The sequence below is a fragment of the Citrus clementina genome, unplaced genomic scaffold, assembly GCF_000493195.1.
Source record: "Citrus clementina cultivar Clemenules unplaced genomic scaffold, Citrus_clementina_v1.0 scaffold_7, whole genome shotgun sequence".
Lineage (NCBI taxonomy): Eukaryota > Viridiplantae > Streptophyta > Magnoliopsida > Sapindales > Rutaceae > Citrus > Citrus x clementina.
The window spans coordinates 20861206-20882668 of record NW_006262075.1 but is presented as its reverse complement, the minus strand read 5'-3'; the positions used below and the strand labels follow the sequence as shown (position 1 = coordinate 20882668).

General features: G+C 35.8%; 3 protein-coding genes across 4 annotated transcripts; 1 reads left to right on the top strand and 2 right to left on the bottom strand.

The window, feature by feature from the left end:
- The first annotated feature begins 4690 nt into the window (after window positions 1–4690).
- Window positions 4691–8347, top strand: LOC18037189 (BTB/POZ domain-containing protein DOT3). Of its 2 annotated transcripts, XM_006428131.2 has the most exons (7): window positions 4691–4918; window positions 5024–5093; window positions 5901–6462; window positions 6541–6793; window positions 6874–7138; window positions 7230–7358; window positions 7744–8347. In XM_006428131.2, the coding sequence occupies exons 1-7, from the start codon at window positions 4779–4781 to the stop codon at window positions 8110–8112; spliced, it is 1788 nt and encodes a 595-aa protein (XP_006428194.1). In that variant the 5' UTR covers window positions 4691–4778; the 3' UTR covers window positions 8113–8347. The 2 variants fall into 2 exon arrangements, with proteins under 2 accessions (XP_006428194.1, XP_006428195.1); XM_006428132.2 differs by having other exon boundaries at window positions 5901–6793.
- A 229-nt stretch (window positions 8348–8576) lies between these two features.
- Window positions 8577–9257, bottom strand: LOC18036977. The gene has a single exon (XM_024181351.1). The coding sequence runs from the start codon at window positions 9170–9172 to the stop codon at window positions 8663–8665; it is 510 nt and encodes a 169-aa protein (XP_024037119.1). The 5' UTR covers window positions 9173–9257; the 3' UTR covers window positions 8577–8662.
- Window positions 9258–15207: 5950 nt separating this feature from the next.
- Window positions 15208–19024, bottom strand: LOC18037349 (CMP-sialic acid transporter 5). The gene is made up of 7 exons (XM_006428128.2): window positions 18736–19024; window positions 17969–18017; window positions 17632–17858; window positions 16799–16997; window positions 16548–16691; window positions 16086–16160; window positions 15208–15653 (listed from the first exon to the last, which is right to left on the bottom strand). The coding sequence occupies exons 1-7, from the start codon at window positions 18873–18875 to the stop codon at window positions 15492–15494; spliced, it is 996 nt and encodes a 331-aa protein (XP_006428191.2). The 5' UTR covers window positions 18876–19024; the 3' UTR covers window positions 15208–15491.
- Window positions 19025–21463: the final 2439 nt, after the last annotated feature.

Here is a 21463-nt window from a genome sequence, read left to right as displayed (position 1 = left end):
CAGGCTGGAGAATGAGCTAGCGAATCGAAACGTAATAACAAGCTTATTATTTATACTTGCCAGTGATAACTGATACTCTTAATCCTCATAAATTCATGATTCCTTGTTAAAAAAGGAATATAATTATGAATTACAATATAAAGAAAGAAAATCCTGACGAAATTAGGAAAAAAGGAAATTAAAGTACGACTCTAATTTTGATGATGCAGGACTTGTCCTGCATCATCAAAATTTACTACTTCACAGAATGTGTATAATGCCTAGAGCTAGCATAAAAGAACACCTCTATTTGTCAATAATGCAATAATTTAACAGAAACTAATATACCAATGAAGTAGGAAAAGATCATACGTATCCTATAAATAGTACATCCATTTTGGAGCATTTCGTCATGAAACAAAAACCAAATATCTGTCGTGGACAACATTGTAGTTTTCGAGTCTTTGGTAATTTTGGAAATAAAATCCGGGCTTTACACCAAATCAGATCAAATTTTGCAAACAATCCTAAATCGGATAAGAGATTTTACCGGCAACCTTGACAAAATTTCAGTCACTGTCTACAGTCATTGGTTGTGAACAATATTACTCCCGCCGATCAAATAGTCCTATTCTTTTAACTTCAGAACATGTACTAAGGTCGCAATTATTCCATTTTTTTAGGTTGAGGACATACATGAAGACTTTCACTCTTTCGTAATGAAATTAATTATCAATATTAGAACAGTAATGTTATAGTTACGAATTCTTGGATAAATTATTTTTGTGATGTAATTGATTGGATAAAAATATAAAATAATAAAAAAATTATGTGGGTCATGTGCTGTCACATGGGTTTATATGAAATAATTGTATAAAAGAGTTTGCAGGTATATCATAACTAAAAAAAAACCATAATAATAATATAAAGTTTGATTAAAAAGTGAAAATTGTAGAGTTTATTGAACTAAAATAGTGATAATGCAGAAACACGAATTTTGTATTAAAGTTAAATCTTATTTGCCATAATACGAGGAGAATGCCGGAAATTAAAAGATAAAAATAGGAAAAAGCAAATCAACATTAACTCTAAAGTGGGTGGGATGGTTTCCGGAACTTCCAAGTAAAATATTGCCATTGATCATAATAATTAACGAAACAGCGGCACATTTTGCCATTTCTATCGTTCTTCTTTCTTCCTTTTAGCCGTTTAGCATTTTCCATGATTAATTGGCTTCCATCCTTAACTAATAAAGTGCTGCTAAATATCAAAAAGAACGAAAAAAAGACGAGAGAAACTACAATCTAAGCTGCCGTTTTGACTCCTCTCTCTCTCTCTTGTCAGCTTTTTCTCTCTCTCTCTCTCTCCTCTCAGCACATGCTCCATTCTTTCGTCTTTCTCTTGTTCTTCTTGATACTTAGTATTTTCCTAATTAATAATAGTTTGATATTGACTTTGATCATTGCCGTCATCTTCATTGACGCAACCCATTCTTCAACATCATTGCCCCATTAAACATTATCAACTCCTGCCATTGCTACTGTTTCCATTGAAACAAGCATGATCGATCGATCGATTATGCAATACTATAAAATCCTTTATTTTCTCAGTATTTCTATCGGAATTATGAATTTTGATTATTTTAATAGAACAAAATTTTGTTGCATTACGCAAATCTTTAATGATGTTTATGCAAATTCAATTGATATAATTAGCCTTCTAGCTAGTGTCTTCAATTGTTATTAATATTGCAGACTACCGAACAATGGAATCAATTAATTCCATTCTAATTCCATCACATAAATACTCTTTAAAGAATTAACTACCAATATTTGTTCTTAATTTGCTCAAGTTTATATATATATTTTTTAAATCAGTAATGAAGCAAATACATTGTTCAAGTTTATATTATACACTAAAGTTTAAAGTTTCTGATAAAAGCAATAGAGAAAGAAGCAGCAGTTTGATTAAAGAGAGCAGCACCTCGGTTAAGGAAACAATATGTTTTAATATTTCATAAGGAAAAAAGTTCAAAATAGATTATATTATAATCTTAGAAAGATTTAAATGCATGACATGTGTCACAATCTCACATAAAGCTTAATTAGGAAATATTAGATAAGAGAAGAGGATTCTTTTCTTTCTACTATTAGGAAGAGGAAAATTAAGCAAAAGAATTATATAAGGAATATTCTGTAATGGTAGAATATATAAGTACTAGCTAGATCCTAATGCTCTTAGGAATTGTTATGATATAGTATCTTTATAAATAGACGTATCTGCAGGCACATACGCAACACACATTAGATTGGGTTAAGTAGTTTTTTACAACGACCGAAATATATATAGTCAGCACCATGCATGCATTTATAAGGTGATTACAATTGGGAATTGAAATGCGAAGAAGTAGTACGTGAACAATCTGTTTGGGATTAAGGTACTGTAACTTAAAAGCTACAGCCGTAGAAATAAAAATTGTAATTATGAAATAAAAGTTAATAATGTATAATAAATTGTTGTGAGGAATTTATAGACTTTGCAAACAAGTATCGGCTCATGCTTAAGCTGATTAGAATGGCCTTGGTTGTGTGTTGCAAAACCTGAAGAGTTGAGTTAGTTTCTGGAGTCTGATCAATTGTGGGAGAATGTAAGGGCTTTGTGTTAGGTTATTATTTGATCGATGAAGTAATCTTTTATTTTTTGTTTTGGTCGTATTAACAAATACTTTTGTTTCAAAATTTATGCTCTGTTGTGTTTCCATCTAAAAAAAAGAAAAGAAAAATCATACCCACAATTTGAAAAATCATATCAAGACGTACTAAAGTCATAAGTGAAAAATCATATCAAGATAGTTTTCAAGTTACAGCAGCTAGTGTTTACCAAATACTTTAGTGCTGTAACTTAAAAGGTACATTTGTCCCATCTCAATCCCAAACACACCCTTAGTGATGGTGTTGAATCCAAATGTTTGATTAAATTTGACCGAATTCTTCATACAACAGGGAATGGTGGTACAGAAGAAATTCGGAAAATCGTCTTTCGTACAGAATCGAAGAGCTTGTTCACGTTACGGGGCCGGGGGGCAAATACGTGGAGAATATTGACGCGGCGGACATTAATCAGCGGAAAAGTACTCATCGCCCTCGAGCCCGCTGCATATGTGGATCATCTCAAAAAGTTAGCTGGTAGCATAAGTTCTGAATCCCGTCAACTTATTATGAACAGCAAACAACCAGCTAACAACAAGTACTGCCGCTCATTCTTGATTGGCATATACGTGGGATATGATGTCTCCACACATTTAGACGAGAGTGACATGGATGGAGGTGTTGGAACAGCTCAAGAGGATGTTACCGCCTGATTGTATTAATTACGTTGCTGCCCATTTTAACAAATGATGGTAATAATGGGTATAAATTTACCGGAGACAGTTGTGCAATTTGTTTGAAGGGGTATTTGGAAGGATCTCGGATTATTCGCATGCAGTGCTTACATGAGCTGGACGACAAGTACCTTGAGGTCTCTGATCCTGGCATTATTTGGGTGCCATGTTCGCTCGCACGAGTTTCATGCAAATTGCATCACCAACTGGTTCGAAATTACCAAATCTTGCCCTCTGTGCCGATTCCAGATGCCGTCCTGCTGTGATACCTTGCTTGCTATTCTGTATTTGTTTGATCTTCAAGCCAATTAATCAGCCACCATAATGGAAACACCAATTAATCAGCCACCATAATAAATGACATTATTTGCTATTCTGTATTTGCTGGTTTTTTTTTATAAAAAAAAATTCCTTGGTAGAGACATAATTCTCAAATTATCTTTTTGTAAATTTAATTGAAAAAAAAAATACATTACTTTCTTTAGATTAAAAACTTTCCTTAATCTGAGTTCTCTTTAACTTTTAACATTTTATGTCATATTATCATGTATCATATAATAATAGTATATTAATAAAATTTTAATTTTTGTTTATTTTTTAAATTTAATAATAGTATATTAATCCCAACAGATTTCTCAAATTTTCTTTATGGAAATTTGATTGAAAAATAAAATACATTACTTTTTTTGAATTAGAAACTTCTCCTAATTCTCTTGTACTTTTAACATTTTATATCATATATCATGTAATAATAGTGTATTAATAAATTTTAACTTTTTTATTTTTTAAATTTATTAATCACGTAAATTTCTACTCAATTAAAAGGCCAAACATATTGTAGCACTTCAACAAAGTTTCAGCGTTAATTATCGAACCCCACATTTCCGACATGTTGGGATGTGCTAACAGCTCTTCGTGCTGCAATTTTTGTGTCAAGAAGATGAAGTCAAACGCTCTTGTGGTTGTGGGTGAGAAACTATATCTATGTCTATATCTATCTATCTATAAAAATCCTGTGTGACTGTGACTGTGAGAAAGCTGTCAAAACAGGGCACTAACTCTGCATGAGCCACAGAAAAATTTCTGGTCCTGTCAACGTATACGTGGTTGAAATGAAAATAGACTTGTCATGGCCAATATTCTCTGGGTCGCCCTCGAGCATTCAATCTGATTGGCATGTAACTATCGAGTATTATGTTGAGACAATATGGCTACTAACAATGACTTGCATTAACGACCCACCAACCAATTTTTATGTATTATCCATTCCATCCACAGACTCCCTTCTCACATTTATTTACTTAATTAAGCAATGCCACAATCTGATTGTATAACATAAAAAAAAAAACATTCCAACCAATAGAATGTTAGTAATGATCGCAAGTCTGCAGGCTGCAGTCAGAGTCTCATTCTCAGCATGAGTTCTTCTCCGGCAGCTCAGCTGCAAAGCTCCGGGAGTGATTCAGAGGGCAGCGGCCAAGCCTGCGAACAAAGCATCGTAATTCCCAACAGATTTATCACCATAGCTGACAGCTTTGAGAAAAAGGAACACTCGTGGTACGAAACAAGAACTAACCATCGAAACATGTCCTTCATTCCTTCTGTTTTAACTTTTAAGCACTCCTGACACCTTGTTCTACTTCCTTCATTGGGTTCATGCAGGTTCGTCACTTCTCAAATCCCAACAGATTTGTCAATTCAGGTTCAAGATGTCACCTTTACTGTCCATAAGGTAACTATTACTAACAAGATTCCCTATAATATGACAAATAGACATTCAAAGATCCTTCCTCTTTGGGTACACAGCTAATCATAACTATCTAGATATATTACATAAATGAAAAAAGAAAATGCTAACGTAAAGCTACTTTGCCTCCTCGGCATATTTAGTCTTGCTCATGTTACAACGCTGCAGAGCATACAGCTTAGATTAATGTGAATCTTGGTGCACCACATGCATATTACAGTTTGATATAAACGATTTTCAGCAGGCGATTAGTTTCCTTTGTTTGCAGATTACATAGCAAGCTTGATCTATATACTTGTATGGTTTTCTAAAACTAAAGACAACAAAATAATACTGTAGGGCACATGATTACACAGAAATTAATGGGAGACTCCTTTTCCTTTTCTTTCCTCTTGGAAAAGACTCAGACTGCACTTTCCAACACTGTTGAGCGCTAGCACCATCTACTGAATACTATTGTCATCATCTTCATAAAAGCAAAGACTAATAGCCATTAATTAAGGCAAAGATAACACTAACACCTAAAAAAAGCTCAATACATTTCTGGAAGCCTTACCTACTTAAAAAATAAAAAATGAAAGCATAATAATGACTTAAAAGGTCAATGAATTTGAGATTTACCTATAATAAACAAATTGTCGTAAAATACACTGCTTTGAATTTCTATACGAGGATGTGCACCTTTAAAAAAATTTAGACGATGGAAATGATATAGTTTATGGGTGAAGCAGTACAGATTAGGAGGAATATATTCATCTGACAGCTCATGCTCATCTAATGTTCCTGAAACAGTATCCCTTGATGTCAAAATGTGGGTACATAGCCCGACTAGAACTTCAGCCTTCAATCTCAAATTTGGGGTACGACCTAAAGCTTGAAAACTTCCCAGGTGGATCAGAAACTTTTGAGATCATTCTGAAATTCTGTTATGGGCTCCCAATCGCCTTCAACCCTAACAACATTGCTCCACTTAGATGTGCGTCAGAATTCTTGGATATGAGTGAAGAATATGAAGATGGAAATCTCATCTCCAAAACAGAAGCTTTTCTCACTCTGGTAATCCTTTCTTCATGGAAAGAAACAATTACCGTTCTCAAATCTTGCAAAAATTTATCTCCTTGGGCTGAAAACCTCCAAATTGTAAGAAGATGCTGTGATTCAATTGCCTGGAAGGCTTCTAGAGAAAACTCTACAACTGAAGATATAGCTAACAGACAAGGTTGGTGGTTTGACGATGTGGCTACTCTTGGGATTGATCATTTCATGAGGATTATAACAACAATAAAGGTGAAAGGGACAAAACCGGAGATCATAGGCAAATGCATCATGCATTACGCAAAGAAATGGTTGCCAGGTATGGATGTCGAGTTAGAAGGATTAAGAGGATATGGCTATGGAAAGCATGAGCTGCAATTTAGTATTTTGAATGCAGGGAAGGAAGAAGTGAGTGTTGGACAGAAGGAGCAAAGAACAATCATAGAAAACCTAGTCAATTTACTTCCCCATCAGGATGAAGGTGTTTCTTGTAAGTTCTTCCTGCAGATGTTGAAGATGGCCATGGTGTATAATGCATCACCAGCTTTAATTTCAGAGCTTGAGAAGAGAGTGGGAATGATGTTGGAAGATGCCAATGCCAATGATTTGCTGATTCCTAACTATAAAAATGAAGATCATGCAAAACTAAAGTAAGTAATCTTCCCTCTTTCATTCTAAATTGTTCAACATGAGCAACTGTACTAATTTTCAAATTTGATAATTGTCACAGTTCACCTGAACACAACACAATGCACAACATCGATGTGGTGCAAAGGATCATGGACTACTTCTTGATGCATGAACAACAGCAGCAGCAAAAACAACAAAATATAGTCAAAACTAATGTAAGTAAGATCTTAGACAATTACCTTGCCGAAGTTGCAAGAGATCCAAATCTCTCTATCACAAAGTTCCAAGTTCTGGCTGAATCCTTACCGGAAAATGCTCGAACATGTCATGATGGTCTCTACAGAGCCATTGATACCTACCTCAAGGTCACATACCAATTTTTTTCCCTCTTTCATTATTTTGAAGGAAAGGAAAAGCAAATTTTTCAAAACATCAACAGCCTATTGTCTTTTTCAGTCACATCCGTCACTATCTGAACATGATCGGAGAAGGCTGTGCAAATTAATGAACTGTGAGAAATTGTCACTTGATGCATGCACCCATGCCGCACAAAATGACCGATTACCTCTTAGAACTGTTGTCCAGGTAAGTTCACAAATCTCTATACCCATAATTTTCAGTTGGCCATGAACTATAAAAAAATCTGTAGATTGCTCGTGTCAATAATTGAATGCAACTCTTTCAAAATGAGGTGGCACAATTCAGTTCTAGGTCTTATAATAACACAGCCAAATTGCAATGCCTGAATGTCACTGTAGGTAGACCTCTATAAGAGATATGATTGGGTAGAATAGGTAATTAAGACGGGATACAGTTGAACAAAGAGCAAAGCTATCTAGGCAAGAAATTGTCAAATTGACTGTAAATGAACCCTTTAATTAAAGAAAGAGGCCATGCGCTAAGCCCTAGCCAGAATCTGATTGACGAAATTACACTTCTACACTTGAGCATGATAATAAGTGTCATGCAGGTGTTATTCTCGGAGCAAGTAAAGATGAGGACAGCAATGCAAGAGAAGGAGCCAGCATTACAATGCGATAACTCCGAACAGGATGATACCCAGCCATCTACAAGCATAGAGATTAAGAACCTAAGAGAAGAACTTGAGAATGTAAAGACAAGAATGGCAGCGCTACAAAAAGACTATTCTGAGCTGCAGCGAGAATATGAGAAGCTGAGCAACAAACATAAGATTGTATCCAGTTGGAGTTTAGGTTGGAGAAAGATCAAGAACTCATTCCACTCAAAGGCCGATGCAGATGAAACTGGCAATCGACGGCAGACATTCAATTCAACTGGCCGGCAAACCAGCTTCAGACGAAGACCATCACTCCCCTAGATGTTCTTAACATTTACGCCCCAATATTTGTTGCACCTATACATTGATTGTATTATTGCACCTCTTGTATAAAGATAAATTAGAACCAATGTCATGTCCAAAAAGAAAAATAGAAGTCCAAACCATGTCAGATAGGTTTCTTCTACAATCTTGTTTAACCAGAGTAATAACTACACTAACTAGATAAACAAATGAAAAATATAGAATCCCATATCCCTAGTCAACAATAGAAACTGTTCGATTCTTTCAATGGTGATGAGTCTAAAAGCCCAAAGACACAACTGGCTCCAATGAGCTTATTTTTGTACTCTAATCAAATAAATGAATAAGGCTACAGATTAGAAGCCGCTGCAACCCAATCCCATGAAAAGTGATATACTTCGTTATAACACCAATCAATAAGCATAAATTACAAATGAAACATAAAGTAAGAACTTTCCTACTGTAATCTCAGAATACTTCAAAAAAGTTCATAAACCCATAATCACAAACACGAGGAACAATTCATAAGAGACCTTTATTAACCCAACAAACAAAGACACCTCTACCTCTACCTCTGCTTCTGCTTCATGCTACTCCAAGGAAACTTCACACCCGCCACCGCAACGTCGCCAAAGCCTCCCTTCTTCTTGTTACTCCTCTCATTGTTGTTACCCTTCACCACTTGTTTGCCATCAAGCCAATGCTTCTTGCCCTCCTCGACAATACTCGATTCCTTCTCCTTTCTCATTCTCTCCTTCTCGTCCTGAATTACCCTTATCGGAAACAGATCCTCCGACAGCGAAAGGGGGTTCTTGAGGGTGACGTAAGCCTTCTTGTAATCGGGTTTCGCGATAAGCAATCCGCCCCGTTTCTTCTTCTTGCCTTCCATGTTGAGCGTGCGGACTTTGTCTACTTCGAAGCCGTAGAGGGACTCGAGCACACGTTTGATTTCGATCTTTGAGGCCGATGGGATCGTCTTGAGTGCAATTTCTCTAATGTTTTGGAAAGTGTTGGGCATCAAGAGCTTGATTGGGAGGTTTGTGAAGTGCACCACTCTTGTTCCTAGCCTGCTTCCCATTCTAGTTTCTGCTTTCTCGCTCTGTATTTTGTGCTTTTTGTTTTCTCTGTTGCGGGTGTGTTCGCCACAGCGTGATGAAGTTGATTGAGGTTTCTGTGAGGCTTTTGTGAAGGGTGATGGACTTGGGCCGGGCTTTGGTCCAAGCCCACATCTTGTGGCATCTTAAAAACCATTGATATTTATCTACAAAACATTTTTCAGTAAAAAGAAAACACTCCAAGCTCGGATGGCAATCGGACAGGTTCGGACTCGGGCTCGGGACCTAAAACATAAAGGACCCGAGTTCTAACAAGGCCCGGCCGTTTGAATTTCGGGTGACCCGAATCTGGCTTAAGTTTTTTAAATTTAAATAATTTAAATTTAAAAAAGGACATAACCTATACAATTTAATTGCAGATTTTTTTAATATAAAAGAATAATGATATGGCTATTGTAGTGGCCTTTAAAGTAGCACTAATTGAATACAACTAATTTAAAAGCAATATATTTAATTAATATAACAGTTAAATAATTTTAAAAAAATACCCATAATTGACAATGTAATTCTTTCTTATATTAATATATGAGAGATGCACTCTCTCATAAAATTTGATTAGAGTTTTATTTCTCTCATTAAATTTGATTAGAGTTTTATTGTTATTCATGTAATACTGGGTAAATATCCAAATTTCTATTTTTGTTGAAAATAAAAATCAACTAATTGTAAAATAGCTAATATGAGTAGTCTATAAATCTACACTTTAGCTTTTCCATTGACAACATACTTTATTATTTTATGATTTTATGATTTAATTATTTAAAATTATATCATCATGATTTATTATTATTAATAAAATTAAATATATTATTTTTTTATAAGTGTTAGAATCAGGTCGGTTTGGTGCGTGTAAGCCCCAAACTTTGACCCGAACTTAATTGGGCCTTAATATGTAAATCCTAACCTTAAAATTCAGGTAACCTAAAAATTTTGGATTAGGTCAGCCAAACAAAAACCGGGTCAGGATTTTTTTGCCATTCCAACTAACACATTGTTTCCCCGCAAATTACTCCAGTAAACATGTATAATATATAATGTCATGGGCTCGCTGCAACAAGGCCGAAAAATGTTAAAAAGTACAAAATGGAGAGAACAAATATTTTGGGAAATTTACAGTAATAATAAAAAAATTTTGCTTTTTTTCATCTTAACCCCCCAAAAATATTTCTATCAACATTAGCCATAAAACAACATTTGAGACCAAAATACCCCTCCCTCATCTCTCTCCCAACACTCCATTTCACTCATCTCTCCTAAACCGATCCAACTCCCATCATCGGCGGCGACATCAACCCTCGTCGGCGGCGGCTCCATCTCTCGCCGGCATCCGATCTACGATCTACAACCTTCAACAAAACCTAGGTTAGTTATTTTTCTTATTTTCATTAATTTAAAATGAGATTTTAGAATAATAATAGTTATAGCTTGAGAATAATAGTGGTGGTGATGATGTTTGTGGTGGTTGGTGGTGTTTGAGAGTATTGTTTTCAATTTTGGAGTGATTAATTTTGGGGGTGGGGAGGGAGGGGGGTAAAAGTGCGCGCGCCCATGCGCGGCTTGCTGTCGTACCAATTTTTTGGTGCGACAGGCCCTGTCACACCAGTTTTGGTGCGACAGACGCCTGTCACACTAAAAATTAGAGTTTTTTTTTTTAACGAGTCAATTTTTTTTCTGTAAATGTAATGTAATAATTTTATAAATATTACAGATACATGGCGAAATTAGAATCACCGGATATTGAAGTAGGCAAGATGTATTTTCGTTATGCTGATCACTTTCCTGGTCGAATTTCGAGCATGTGTATGTTATCTTCGGTCGTAAAAGCCATCGAGGAAAAATTAACAAAGCGGCAGTTGAGTATGTTCAAAAAGGATATATTTGGGCATTTCTTGGAGTGTCGAAGTTTTCCATTTAGTGGGGTAATTTTGCACAATCTTTTACTGCGGCAAGTGGCCCATGAAGAAGATAGCCATGAGGATCAGTTATGGTTTCAAATTGGTAAGCATTTGATTCGCTTGTCAATTGTCGAATGGTGCTTGGTTACTGGACTTTCATTTGGTGTTGATATCAATCAAGAAAATGATGAAATGGAGTAGAGGCTACGGAATACGTATTTTGGTGGGGTGCATCGTAAGATTAATGTGAAGCAATTCGATGCAGTATTTAAGGAGTTGAAATTCGAGGAAATGGACGATATGGACGCATTAAAGATTGCGCTGTTTTATTTTGCGGACAGAGTACTAAATGCAAGAAAAAATCACTATCAAATTAATTTCGATTGGCTTGACCAAGTTGATGATATCCAGTACTTTAGAAAGCGTCCATGGGGTCTATTGTCGTGAGAAATAATTTACGAGAGTCTTGACAATGCACTGTTCGAGAAAGACGAGAAATTTAAGAAGACTTGGTTGAAAAATCCAGATCATAATATTGAAAAATACAATCTTTACGGCTTTACGTCTGGGGTTCAGGTGCTTTTTTTTTGGTTTATTAATAAGTTTTATAGTATTAAATATTTGATAGTTGTTTTATTTGATTTTTCACTTTGGTTGTTGTAGGCTTGGATTTACGAAACAATCAGAGGGTTGCCATCAACATGGGTCGTCAAAACGAAGAATAAGATTCCCCGCATTCTATAATGGAAGCCCATGGCGCCTTCGAGAATCAACTTTGCGGAGGTTTATTCGTTCTTCAACGACGAATCTCGTCTTGTAAGTAATATGTATTACTTATTTTGTTAACTTTACTAAATTTAAGAAGTGTATACTTACTTAAAATTTTCAATTGAATTTATGGCATTGAGTACTAGCACGAGTTGACTTTCGAAAAAATAAAGTCTGGATTTATGACTCATTACTCACATTTCGTGACGACAAAAGGTACAAGTTAAAATTCAAGCCACTTGAAGTTATATTCCCTCGATGGTTGGAATATGTTGGCTTCTACAATATCCGACCTGAGTTGCGGAGTGAAGACACGTGGAAAGTTATCGCAGTTAAGAGCGCACCGCAACAAGAAAGAGGCATTGGCGATTGCGGTGTTTTTGTATTGATGGTTACGATGTATTTAATGTTCGGGCTTAGATTGGAGTTTAACGCTAATCATGTCGAGTACTTTAGAAAGAAGATTGCGGTTGATATATTTAATGACGATATTATATTGTAGACCTATGTAGTAATTTTAATGTTGAAATTTGATTTTTTTTTTAATTTGCGCACTTAAGTTTATATAATTTTAATGCCTCACATTTTGAACTTTAAAATAAAATAAAGTTTTATGAAATATAAGTGTACAATACACAAAAAACAATAACAATTTTAACTAACGAAATAAAAATAATAATAACATTTTTAACCAACGAAACACAAAAACAATAATAGTTTTAACCAACGAATAACACACAGCATACAACTAACTTCGAGTCGACGCAATAGAATTCTTACATCGCTTACGATTATGGCCTAGTTCATGACACCGGCCGCATCTTATAGTCCGCCGGTCAACATCCTCGTCAGCCGAGGGTATTCTGAGCTCTTTACGACGGCCAGGTGGTGGTGCCTCAACTGGTGGGTATACTTGCATCTCCTGAATTTCATCTGGAACTTCCCAATCAGCCACATCACCAACTGGCTCTACTGATTGTGCATAAGTCATCGACAACGATTCTGTAGTGTAAAAGTCCGAGCAAAGGTTAATAAAATCCACCCGGTGTGTTAGACACGCTGTAATTGCATGAGCACACACAAGTTGATCAAGCTGAAACACTCTGCAGGAGCAAGTTCTCTTTTGCAAGTCAACCAACCCTTCCTTAAGCCCACCGCCTATAACTTGAAAGCGATGCGGAGACACCGGCCGAACTATCATTCTTTCAGCTATAGTTCTCCTCTCAGTGACTATTTCATCCACCCATGTTGTTAGCCGAGTAGTCATTGATTCAGCCACAATTTTTCTATCATAAAACAATTGCTGCAATGTTTTCCTAAAGTGATCAACAAGATGAGTAAACGGATACAATTGATTGTTACCATCAAGACATGCAGCCACGAACATGCTTCCACGATATAGTCCCTTCAGATGAGTACTATCTACAGCAATGACAGGCCGAATGTACTGCATAAACCCCTTGATGGAAGATCCGAGTGCTACAAAATAGTACAAGAAATTACCATCTCCATCCTGCTCAAGGTGAGTGACTGTACCCTCATTCGCTGTAGTTAGTAAGTGAGAGTATTTAGGGAGCAAGTTGTATGACTCTGCAGGGTTGCCGCGAACTATTTCAAGACCAACTTCTCTCGCCCTATATGCCTGCTGGTATGTTAACTGAACACCGTATTCTTGTTGCATATCTGCTCTTATGTCATTGGGAGTATAAATCCTCTTATCTTGAATATATTTTTCTGCGATAATATAACCGACAACCCGGCTCCTTACTTGATGACGTCCATAAACCAAGACCTCATTATGACAAGTGTGTACATTATCAATTCTCTTCACCACCCAAGGAACATTTTACTCGTTCGAACTTCTAATTGCTCGAATACGCCATTTACATGATTCTGAACAATAGTGAGCCTCGAAACGTGTTGTAGTAGACCGTGCAATCTTGAAATCAAACTTATCTCTAAATGCCACCTTGCGTAGTTGTAATATAAGCTCATTCTTTTCAGCAAATAGCTTACCCACGCTGATATCATCTGAGTCACAACTGCTAACAAAGCTTGGAGCAACCATGTTCGAAGGCAAAGTTGGAGCAAGACTTGTAAGGGGGTCAATTCTCCTTCTCGATCGAACCATAGAAGGAATAGGTCTATTGCCTCTGTTATTCACAGGAGTATTGTCTTCACACTCATCCTCATGCTGAAACGACGGAACATTCGAAGGACCGGCTCCTCCATCATCACCATCATTATTGAAACGAGTGCCCCGCCTCGTATTATTAAAAGGTTCTGTACAAACATTATCCCCCTCTGTCTCATTATGAAAATCATCATTGTCCTGAAAATCATTGTTGTGATACGGAGAATATCGTTGCTCCAATGACATTGTTATTGGAAATACCGTTGCTCCAACATCCTGTAACGTAACGCCATTATCATCATCGTTGTCATAATTGTCGTGGATTGGAGAGTAATATTGCTGCAGCGATATTGTCCTTGGCAACACCTCTTCATCATTATCGGGGCCAGATATATTTGCTCTAAACGAAGTTTCTGTATAGACATGTGGCTCAATACCTTCGCTCGGAACTCGAGGTGATATGGTCACGAATATAGGAATTCATCCAAAATTAGCTACGTCAGATGCCATATGCAACACAACCCTCACCATTTCATCATCACATATATCCATGGGCATTGCACATATACGATATAATATGTTACTAGACCTCAAAGTTGTCTTCATTGTGATACTATAGTCATTAGGGTTTATTTGTAACACCTCGTATACTATTGCCAATAACTGATCAAACAGATAATTTTTTCCAACAAAAAAAACTCGATTTTTACCATTCACGTACTCCATACGGCCATTCTCTAATGTCTCCCACCAACCATCGTAACACAATTCAAGTACAACTGAATCCATTAAGCCTGAAATTATAAAAAAAAGTTATTTGAGTCCTATTAAAATAATACAGTTTTAATGAATCTCCAGGTGGGTGCGACAGGGCGCCTGTCGCCAGATTCAGATTCACCCGACTCAGTTCAGTAAGTTCAGAAAATAATTCAAGTGACGTCGATTTGTGTTGGATCTGGATAGATTATGATCGGATATCACTTTTACCGTTGTCTTTTGCAGTCGCCGTTGGCTGATGATTCAAGAGTGCAAAACTGCTTTTGGTTTGGCAATGTGGGAGAAACAATGTTCATTTTGTTCTGTAAAGAAGGGTAATTTGGGAAGAAAAGCTTGTGTTTGACTAATATTGATAGAAAAAAGTTGAAAGGGTTAATTGCGAAAATAATAAAATATTAATGGTTATTTTCGTAAATTTCCCAAATATTTTCAACATTCATTTCCATACAATTATGAATTTCAGAGGTCAAAGACCTAATCAATATCCTAATTGTAGTCTATCTTGGGCAACATTATTAACCCAATTCATCTAAATTGATAAAACAACAATATGCCTTCCTTGCTTCCTTAAACTTGCAGGTAGGACTAGACTTTAAAATTTCTGTTACTTTCATCACTTTACAACTAGTGGGATTATTGAGACCCAAAATGGAAACCATATACTGGGAGGCAAATTGTATACAACCATATGTGGTAGATGGTTAAGGATTAGACTTCCTTCTTTTTGACTTGGTATGGATACTTCTGATAGATTGAAATGCTGCTAACAACCAGAGGAAGAGCTATGAGACAGTACAATGAAGGTGGTTTTCCTTCAAAAATGAACTGCAGCATGGCCGTTACGAGAAGTGCTGAAACAATGACGAACCCCTGCATGAATTGAAGATAAATTTGCTAATATAAGTCTCTTTAGGATAGGAATGAAGTAATAAGAGAATTTCAGACATTAAACAATTATAAAAATCATGTCATATTTGCTCCCAAGTACTTCTGACATGTTTCTGATAATTTGATAAGTAAAATGTAAGTTTCAGATGACTGTAATTGTGAAATGTCACATAAAGATGCAAGCCACACAGCTTGAATTCCACCATAAGTGCTCCGTGGATGAAATAATCAATTAAAAATTAGGATAAAATGTTAAGAGCTATATGTTCATAATCCCTTTTGAATTTTTATCAACCCATCAAATTTCATATGAAATTACGGAGACATAATGGAGGGCTGAAGATGTCTTATTACTGCATTTTAACATCAGAAGTGCATCCTGTAAATTTTATTCTTTTACTAAGTCAAATTTACCTTTCTAACGCCACCAGCATGGCTTGTAACCAGGCCAACCAGAATTCCTCCAAGAGAATTGAATATAACTGGAATCTGAAATAGAACAAAGCACAAATATGCTTAGTCTTTAAGGTGATATATGGAACCTTTATTATTATTGAAAAAGCACAAATTGCAATCAGCTTGGAGGGCACTTTAGGAATAAATTAATAAATAAAAGAGGACAACTATCAAAACGCATAAAACAATTAGATTTAAGAATGCAATGAAAGCAGTGAAGTGCTTTGTATAAATTGAAATGAGTCCTGACAAGTGACAATGTTAGTGATGCTTTTGATAATTCTTGATTTAGCATGGATACTATCTCTACCTAAAAGCAGTTTAGAAGACCCTCAAACTCAACCAAGATTTACTACTTAGTATTTAATCTCTCATTTTATTCACCCAGAGAAAAACTTCAGATAGCAGAAAGATCATTACCAGTGTCAGTGGAGTCCAACCATAAAAGAATCCATGTTGTCTTATAGCTTCTCCGTCTGGAGACTTAGAGATACTAGCTAACAAACACAGGCTTCCAACAATAGACATCTCTATAGTCATCAAGTATGATGAGTGTTTCTTAACCTGTCATAAGCGGTAACTATGAGCACAGGGAAAAACAGAGAGAGAAAAGAAATTGGCAACTGTATAAGAATGCAAATGGTTGTGAAGAAAGTTGAAGCTTGGCTAACCTGGGAGGCCCATTGACACAAAGCAGAAGCCAGACCTGAGAGAACAGAAGCAACCAAGACAGGAACAATCCCATAAAACAGAATTTGGTCAGGGTCACCAGAGCTAGAACGTTTGCTAGAGCCTTCACCAATACTTAAAAAAACAGCTGCCAGGATCAACAAGAACACGGCAACAATTTGTTGCATTGATTGCCTCTGCCTACACATTGAGTCCAAAAGTTGAGCTTTATGATGGTGTTTCAGGTAATTTTAATTCCAAATCATTTAACTTAATCAGTTCCTCAAGAATCAAGAGAGAGTGAGAAAAATAAATGGAATAATAGAATACTAATGTGGTCTTACTACACAGTCAGCTATGTAATGACAATAACCAAGTAACTCAAGGAATTATATTTGATTTTGAAATGGAAATTCATGTGGTGCATGTTAAAAAAACTAAGAGTCAAATAAGATGGGATGAGAAAATGAAGATTATTATTTCTGAACAGAGAAGTGATGAATCCAGACTACTGTTTCTGAAAAGAGAGTGACAACCTTAAAACATCTCTTTGTATAATAGTATTTCAAGGAGATTTATCATATTAAACAGGGACATGATAGGCAATAAGCAGATGACATTTTCATTAACAATGCACAGTTGTTCAACCACTAAATCAAATTGAAAAAAAATAATAATAATTTGATAAGCCGGCAATTTAAGGCTAACATAGATGAAAGAATATAGTAAAAATCTAAACATCAACTTAGTTTAACAGATCAAAAGATTTTGAGAATATACTAATGTAATTTGGGCGATCCAGAGCAGTAAGAATAGAAGACCATTAAGAAGATACCTCAATATTATATATGTGAACAAAGCTGTAAAGATAATTTTTGTTTGGTTCAACATGGAGAATGTCAGTGAATCAAGATTCCTGTAGGATATCTGCAGCAAGCTGTTCTGCAGTGCATAAATGGTGGCAGGAAGTCCTGATGCAGTCAATGAACCAACCAAAGTCCATTGACTAGATAGTTTCTTTAAAGTACCTTCTTTAGCCATGAAAATTAACGCAAATATAACCTATAACCATATAACAAAGTCATTTAATCTCATTCAAGAGCAAGGTAAAAGCTTCCAATAATTATGGAAGCAAAGAAAGTAAAAAAATTATCTTTACAGCACATAATTACCTTTGCAAGCTCGCATGTTAAAACAGATGTAGTCACAATAACTTCTCGTCTGTATGAAGAGCCATAATCAGTTAACGACTTGCACTTTGGCAATACTAGTAAGTTAGCATGTTTTAGAAACAAGATACGCAAGCAGAGCAGAATTGAGATTTTTCACAAGTGAAAGAAGACCTGCAAATCTCAATGAGGGAGAGCCAGCATAAGGCTTAGACCAATTGCTTACTCCATGCTCTCCCACAAGTAAAACAGTAACGAACAGGTATATTTGGAAGTGCTGTTTGCCCTGCCTGAAAGGGAAACTTAGCACAGACTACAAGCCATGAACATAGCTCCTCTTGCCTACGGCAATGCTGACCATAATATGGCTAATAGAAGCTTCTATTGCATGACCACATAAGAGTGAGTACAGCGACTCACCCTTATATGAATAGCATTGCTCGTGAACTTAAAAAATATCGATAAAATTCAATGCTTTTCGCAAGTTTGCATATTGGTAAGCTCAAAACCGGATAAAAGTTCAATATATTTTGGAAGCCTGAAGATCCGTGAGCTCAAAATGGATAAAATCTAAACCTTTCTTTCTTTCTTTCTCTCTTTCTTTTTTCAGGTCCGCAAATTACACATTACGCTAAATACAATTAAAATTAAACTTTCAATTCACAAATCAATGAAACTATACAAAAAAGCACCCAAATTGTAGCAACAAAAGGATCGCCTAAAGCAAGAAAACTGAAGTTCACGTGTAAATGGAAGCGATCCAGCAGTACCTAATGCAACGTTTGGAGATCAAAGGCTGAACGCCATATTGAAGGGTGAGCAAAAGAGAGTAAAGAAAAACCCTTGCGCTCGTTTTTTGCATGCTTGTTTGTGTGGGCCCGGTTTTAACCTTGGTCTTCACCGTCGCCATTGCCGGCGACTCCGATCCAGACCGTGGCAGTTTTCTCTGTCTATTTGTTGAAATTCCTACTTCGCGTGCGAAGAAAAGACTACGACGACGAGATGACGTGGATGTCCAGGGCCTGCTCGGTATTGCTATTGGGAGCCCAGCCCATTCTGTAGATGGATGTTTTGTGCTGCTCGGTATCATATACTGGCGGTGATATTTCACTCTTTCAAATTCTCACGTCAGCTCGCATTTTTTAATTAATTCCACTTATTTTTTAAATTACTTTTATAAAACAAAACATAATTAAAATAAAAATAATTTTATAAATCTTACTAGCCACCCTCCACCATTACTAAGCCACCACACCACTAATCCTTCGTCATTGATCGATCCTACCAACGAATTTTCTTGCAATCGTTGCCAACCAAAAATTCTTATTTATTTGATTTGATTTTAAAATAGAGATTGATATGATAATATCAATATCAAAATAATATCAAATGAAAAGAGAAAAAGAGCAATTTATGTTCCAGAGTATAAGAATTTAGAAATTAGAAATTAATTGAAAAGAAAGATAAATAATACAAATGAGAATGATATCGATGAAACTGCTGGGGTTGGCAGCTCACCAAACTAGATCATTATTTAAAAAAAAAAAAACTCAAATTAAAGGAGAACGAATAATCAGATGTGGAAGAGATTGGTGATGGTTGTAATTTGCTGGTAGGAGTATAAATCAAATAAATATGGTTTTTTGGTCCGTGGCTCTTACAGAATTGACGATAGGGTTAATCAGCAATGAAAGGCTATTGGTGTGGTGACAGTATTGGTAAAAGTGTTTTGGGAATCCTATAATTGTTAATCTGTTATTGTTTTGGTTATATTTTTTATTAAAATTAATTTTGAAAACAAATGTGAATAATTAAAAAAGTATGGGTTGGTGAGAGAATTGAGTGTTAAATATCAATACTCTTTTATTTTTGGAAGCTTATTTTCATTTTATTTTATATGAGTTATTATCTAATGGGAGCTCATATCATAGGCATGGATTTATTACAATATAATGCGTAATAGTATTCCGAACTCCCATTAGAAAATTTCTAATTTTACATTTAATATATATATCTGTGTATAGTCATTCTCCTCTTATGCAGGTGCTCACATCTTTTTCATACAAATTTGCTATTAGATCATATGGCATGTTAGTGTTTTTATTATTTTTATTCAAGTAACTAATACTAGTCTAACATTGAATCAAAAAAAAAAAAAAAAAAAAGATGCATACGGATATCTACAGATGAAAATTATTATATATAATTATGGGATCCACTAGAGATATTTGTTAATTTGCTGAATAAATAATATGTCATGAAGATGAAGCCGACCAAATGTGACCCTGTAAATATTTTCGATGCAATTAATAATTGGGAAAACAACACATGGACAAACCTTATACACAGAGACTTTGGAATGTCTGGGCGCTAGCGTGTGTATGACCATCTAGATTTACTGTTTCGCTTCTGCTTCCGCCAAAGTACTCGTGTAGGACCAGTTTATTTCACTAGCTCTGCTTGCTTGAAGCGTATGGTATGGCCAGCATAGATACTTCATTCCAGGAGTGCCGTCTCTCTTTCATTTGCACAAAATGCTGACTTGAAATTGACACTCAAAGCCTCGAATCTTGGAAATTGTCTTGTCACTGAAGGATGGATGAAACATTCTTGCTTTGATGGAATTCCCAACAAGGAAGTTTTGGTACATAATTAAATTCCCAACAAGCATTTTATTAATTGTTTTATGATGAAATTAATTTGTAAAGTTTTGTTGATATATAACTTATTGTGCTTGATGTTGATTTATGACACACAGGAGGGAACTAGACTGCAGCTCCTGTCAACGAGGTTGCCGAAAATGGAGGTGGCACATTTGTTGTAGCCAACAGATCTTTTGCTTCTGGCTGGGAAACTTTTTGAGTTTGTACCAGTCGAATTCGTCTCAAAGCGTCAAATGGGATGTTTCTCCAGGGACGTACCTAGCTTTTGCCTTCAGTAATAGTATTTGAAAATTAAAGCAGATGCTTGCAATTCAGAGATTCACACAAGTCGTTGATTTCAGAGATTCGTACAAACAAAATGGGCAATCAGTTCTGCGAAATTAATTGAAAAATTGTGATGTATGTTTTTTTTTTTTTTTCTCTGCGTATCTCCTTATTGGAGACGGATTAAATTTCTTATTTAGAGAATTAGAGAGGTCCGGTATCCTAATTATTTTGTTATGAGGATAGGGTTTATCTTTACTAATAGTATTAGTAGTTGGATCAGTAGAAATCACATTATAAATTGCTACAAATTAGCACTTTCTGCATTATCTTTAATATATTAAACAGTACTAATATTAGTGGTCGATTTGTTGAGCCATCGCCATGGTTTCTGCTGGGAGTTTTCTTGATTGGCGCCTGCCATGCAGAAAATACGATCTGATCATAAAGGGCGAATCCAAATCGTTGATTAAGTTTTGCATTCATCCTGCATCCACTCATTATAAAAGATGGATTAGTGTTACAACTACAAATTTCAGAGAATAATGAGGATCAAGACATCTTGTTGTCC

Coding starts and splice junctions, on each gene's coding strand:
- LOC18037189 (XM_006428132.2), top strand. CDS start 4,779: ATGAGTTCTTCTCCGGCAGCTCAGCTGCAAAGCTCCGGGAGTGATTCA. Junction 5,094..5,900: donor TCACCTTTACTGTCCATAAG/GTAACTATTACT, acceptor TTCCTGAAACAG/TATCCCTTGATGTCAAAATG. Junction 6,794..6,873: donor GAAGATCATGCAAAACTAAA/GTAAGTAATCTT, acceptor TAATTGTCACAG/TTCACCTGAACACAACACAA.
- LOC18036977 (XM_024181351.1), bottom strand. CDS start 9,172: ATGGGAAGCAGGCTAGGAACAAGAGTGGTGCACTTCACAAACCTCCCA.
- LOC18037349 (XM_006428128.2), bottom strand. CDS start 18,875: ATGGCGACGGTGAAGACCAAGGTTAAAACCGGGCCCACACAAACAAGC. Junction 18,018..18,735: donor ATCTCCAAACGTTGCATTAG/GTACTGCTGGAT, acceptor CTCTTCATACAG/ACGAGAAGTTATTGTGACTA. Junction 16,692..16,798: donor TGTGTCAATGGGCCTCCCAG/GTTAGCCAAGCT, acceptor CGCTTATGACAG/GTTAAGAAACACTCATCATA.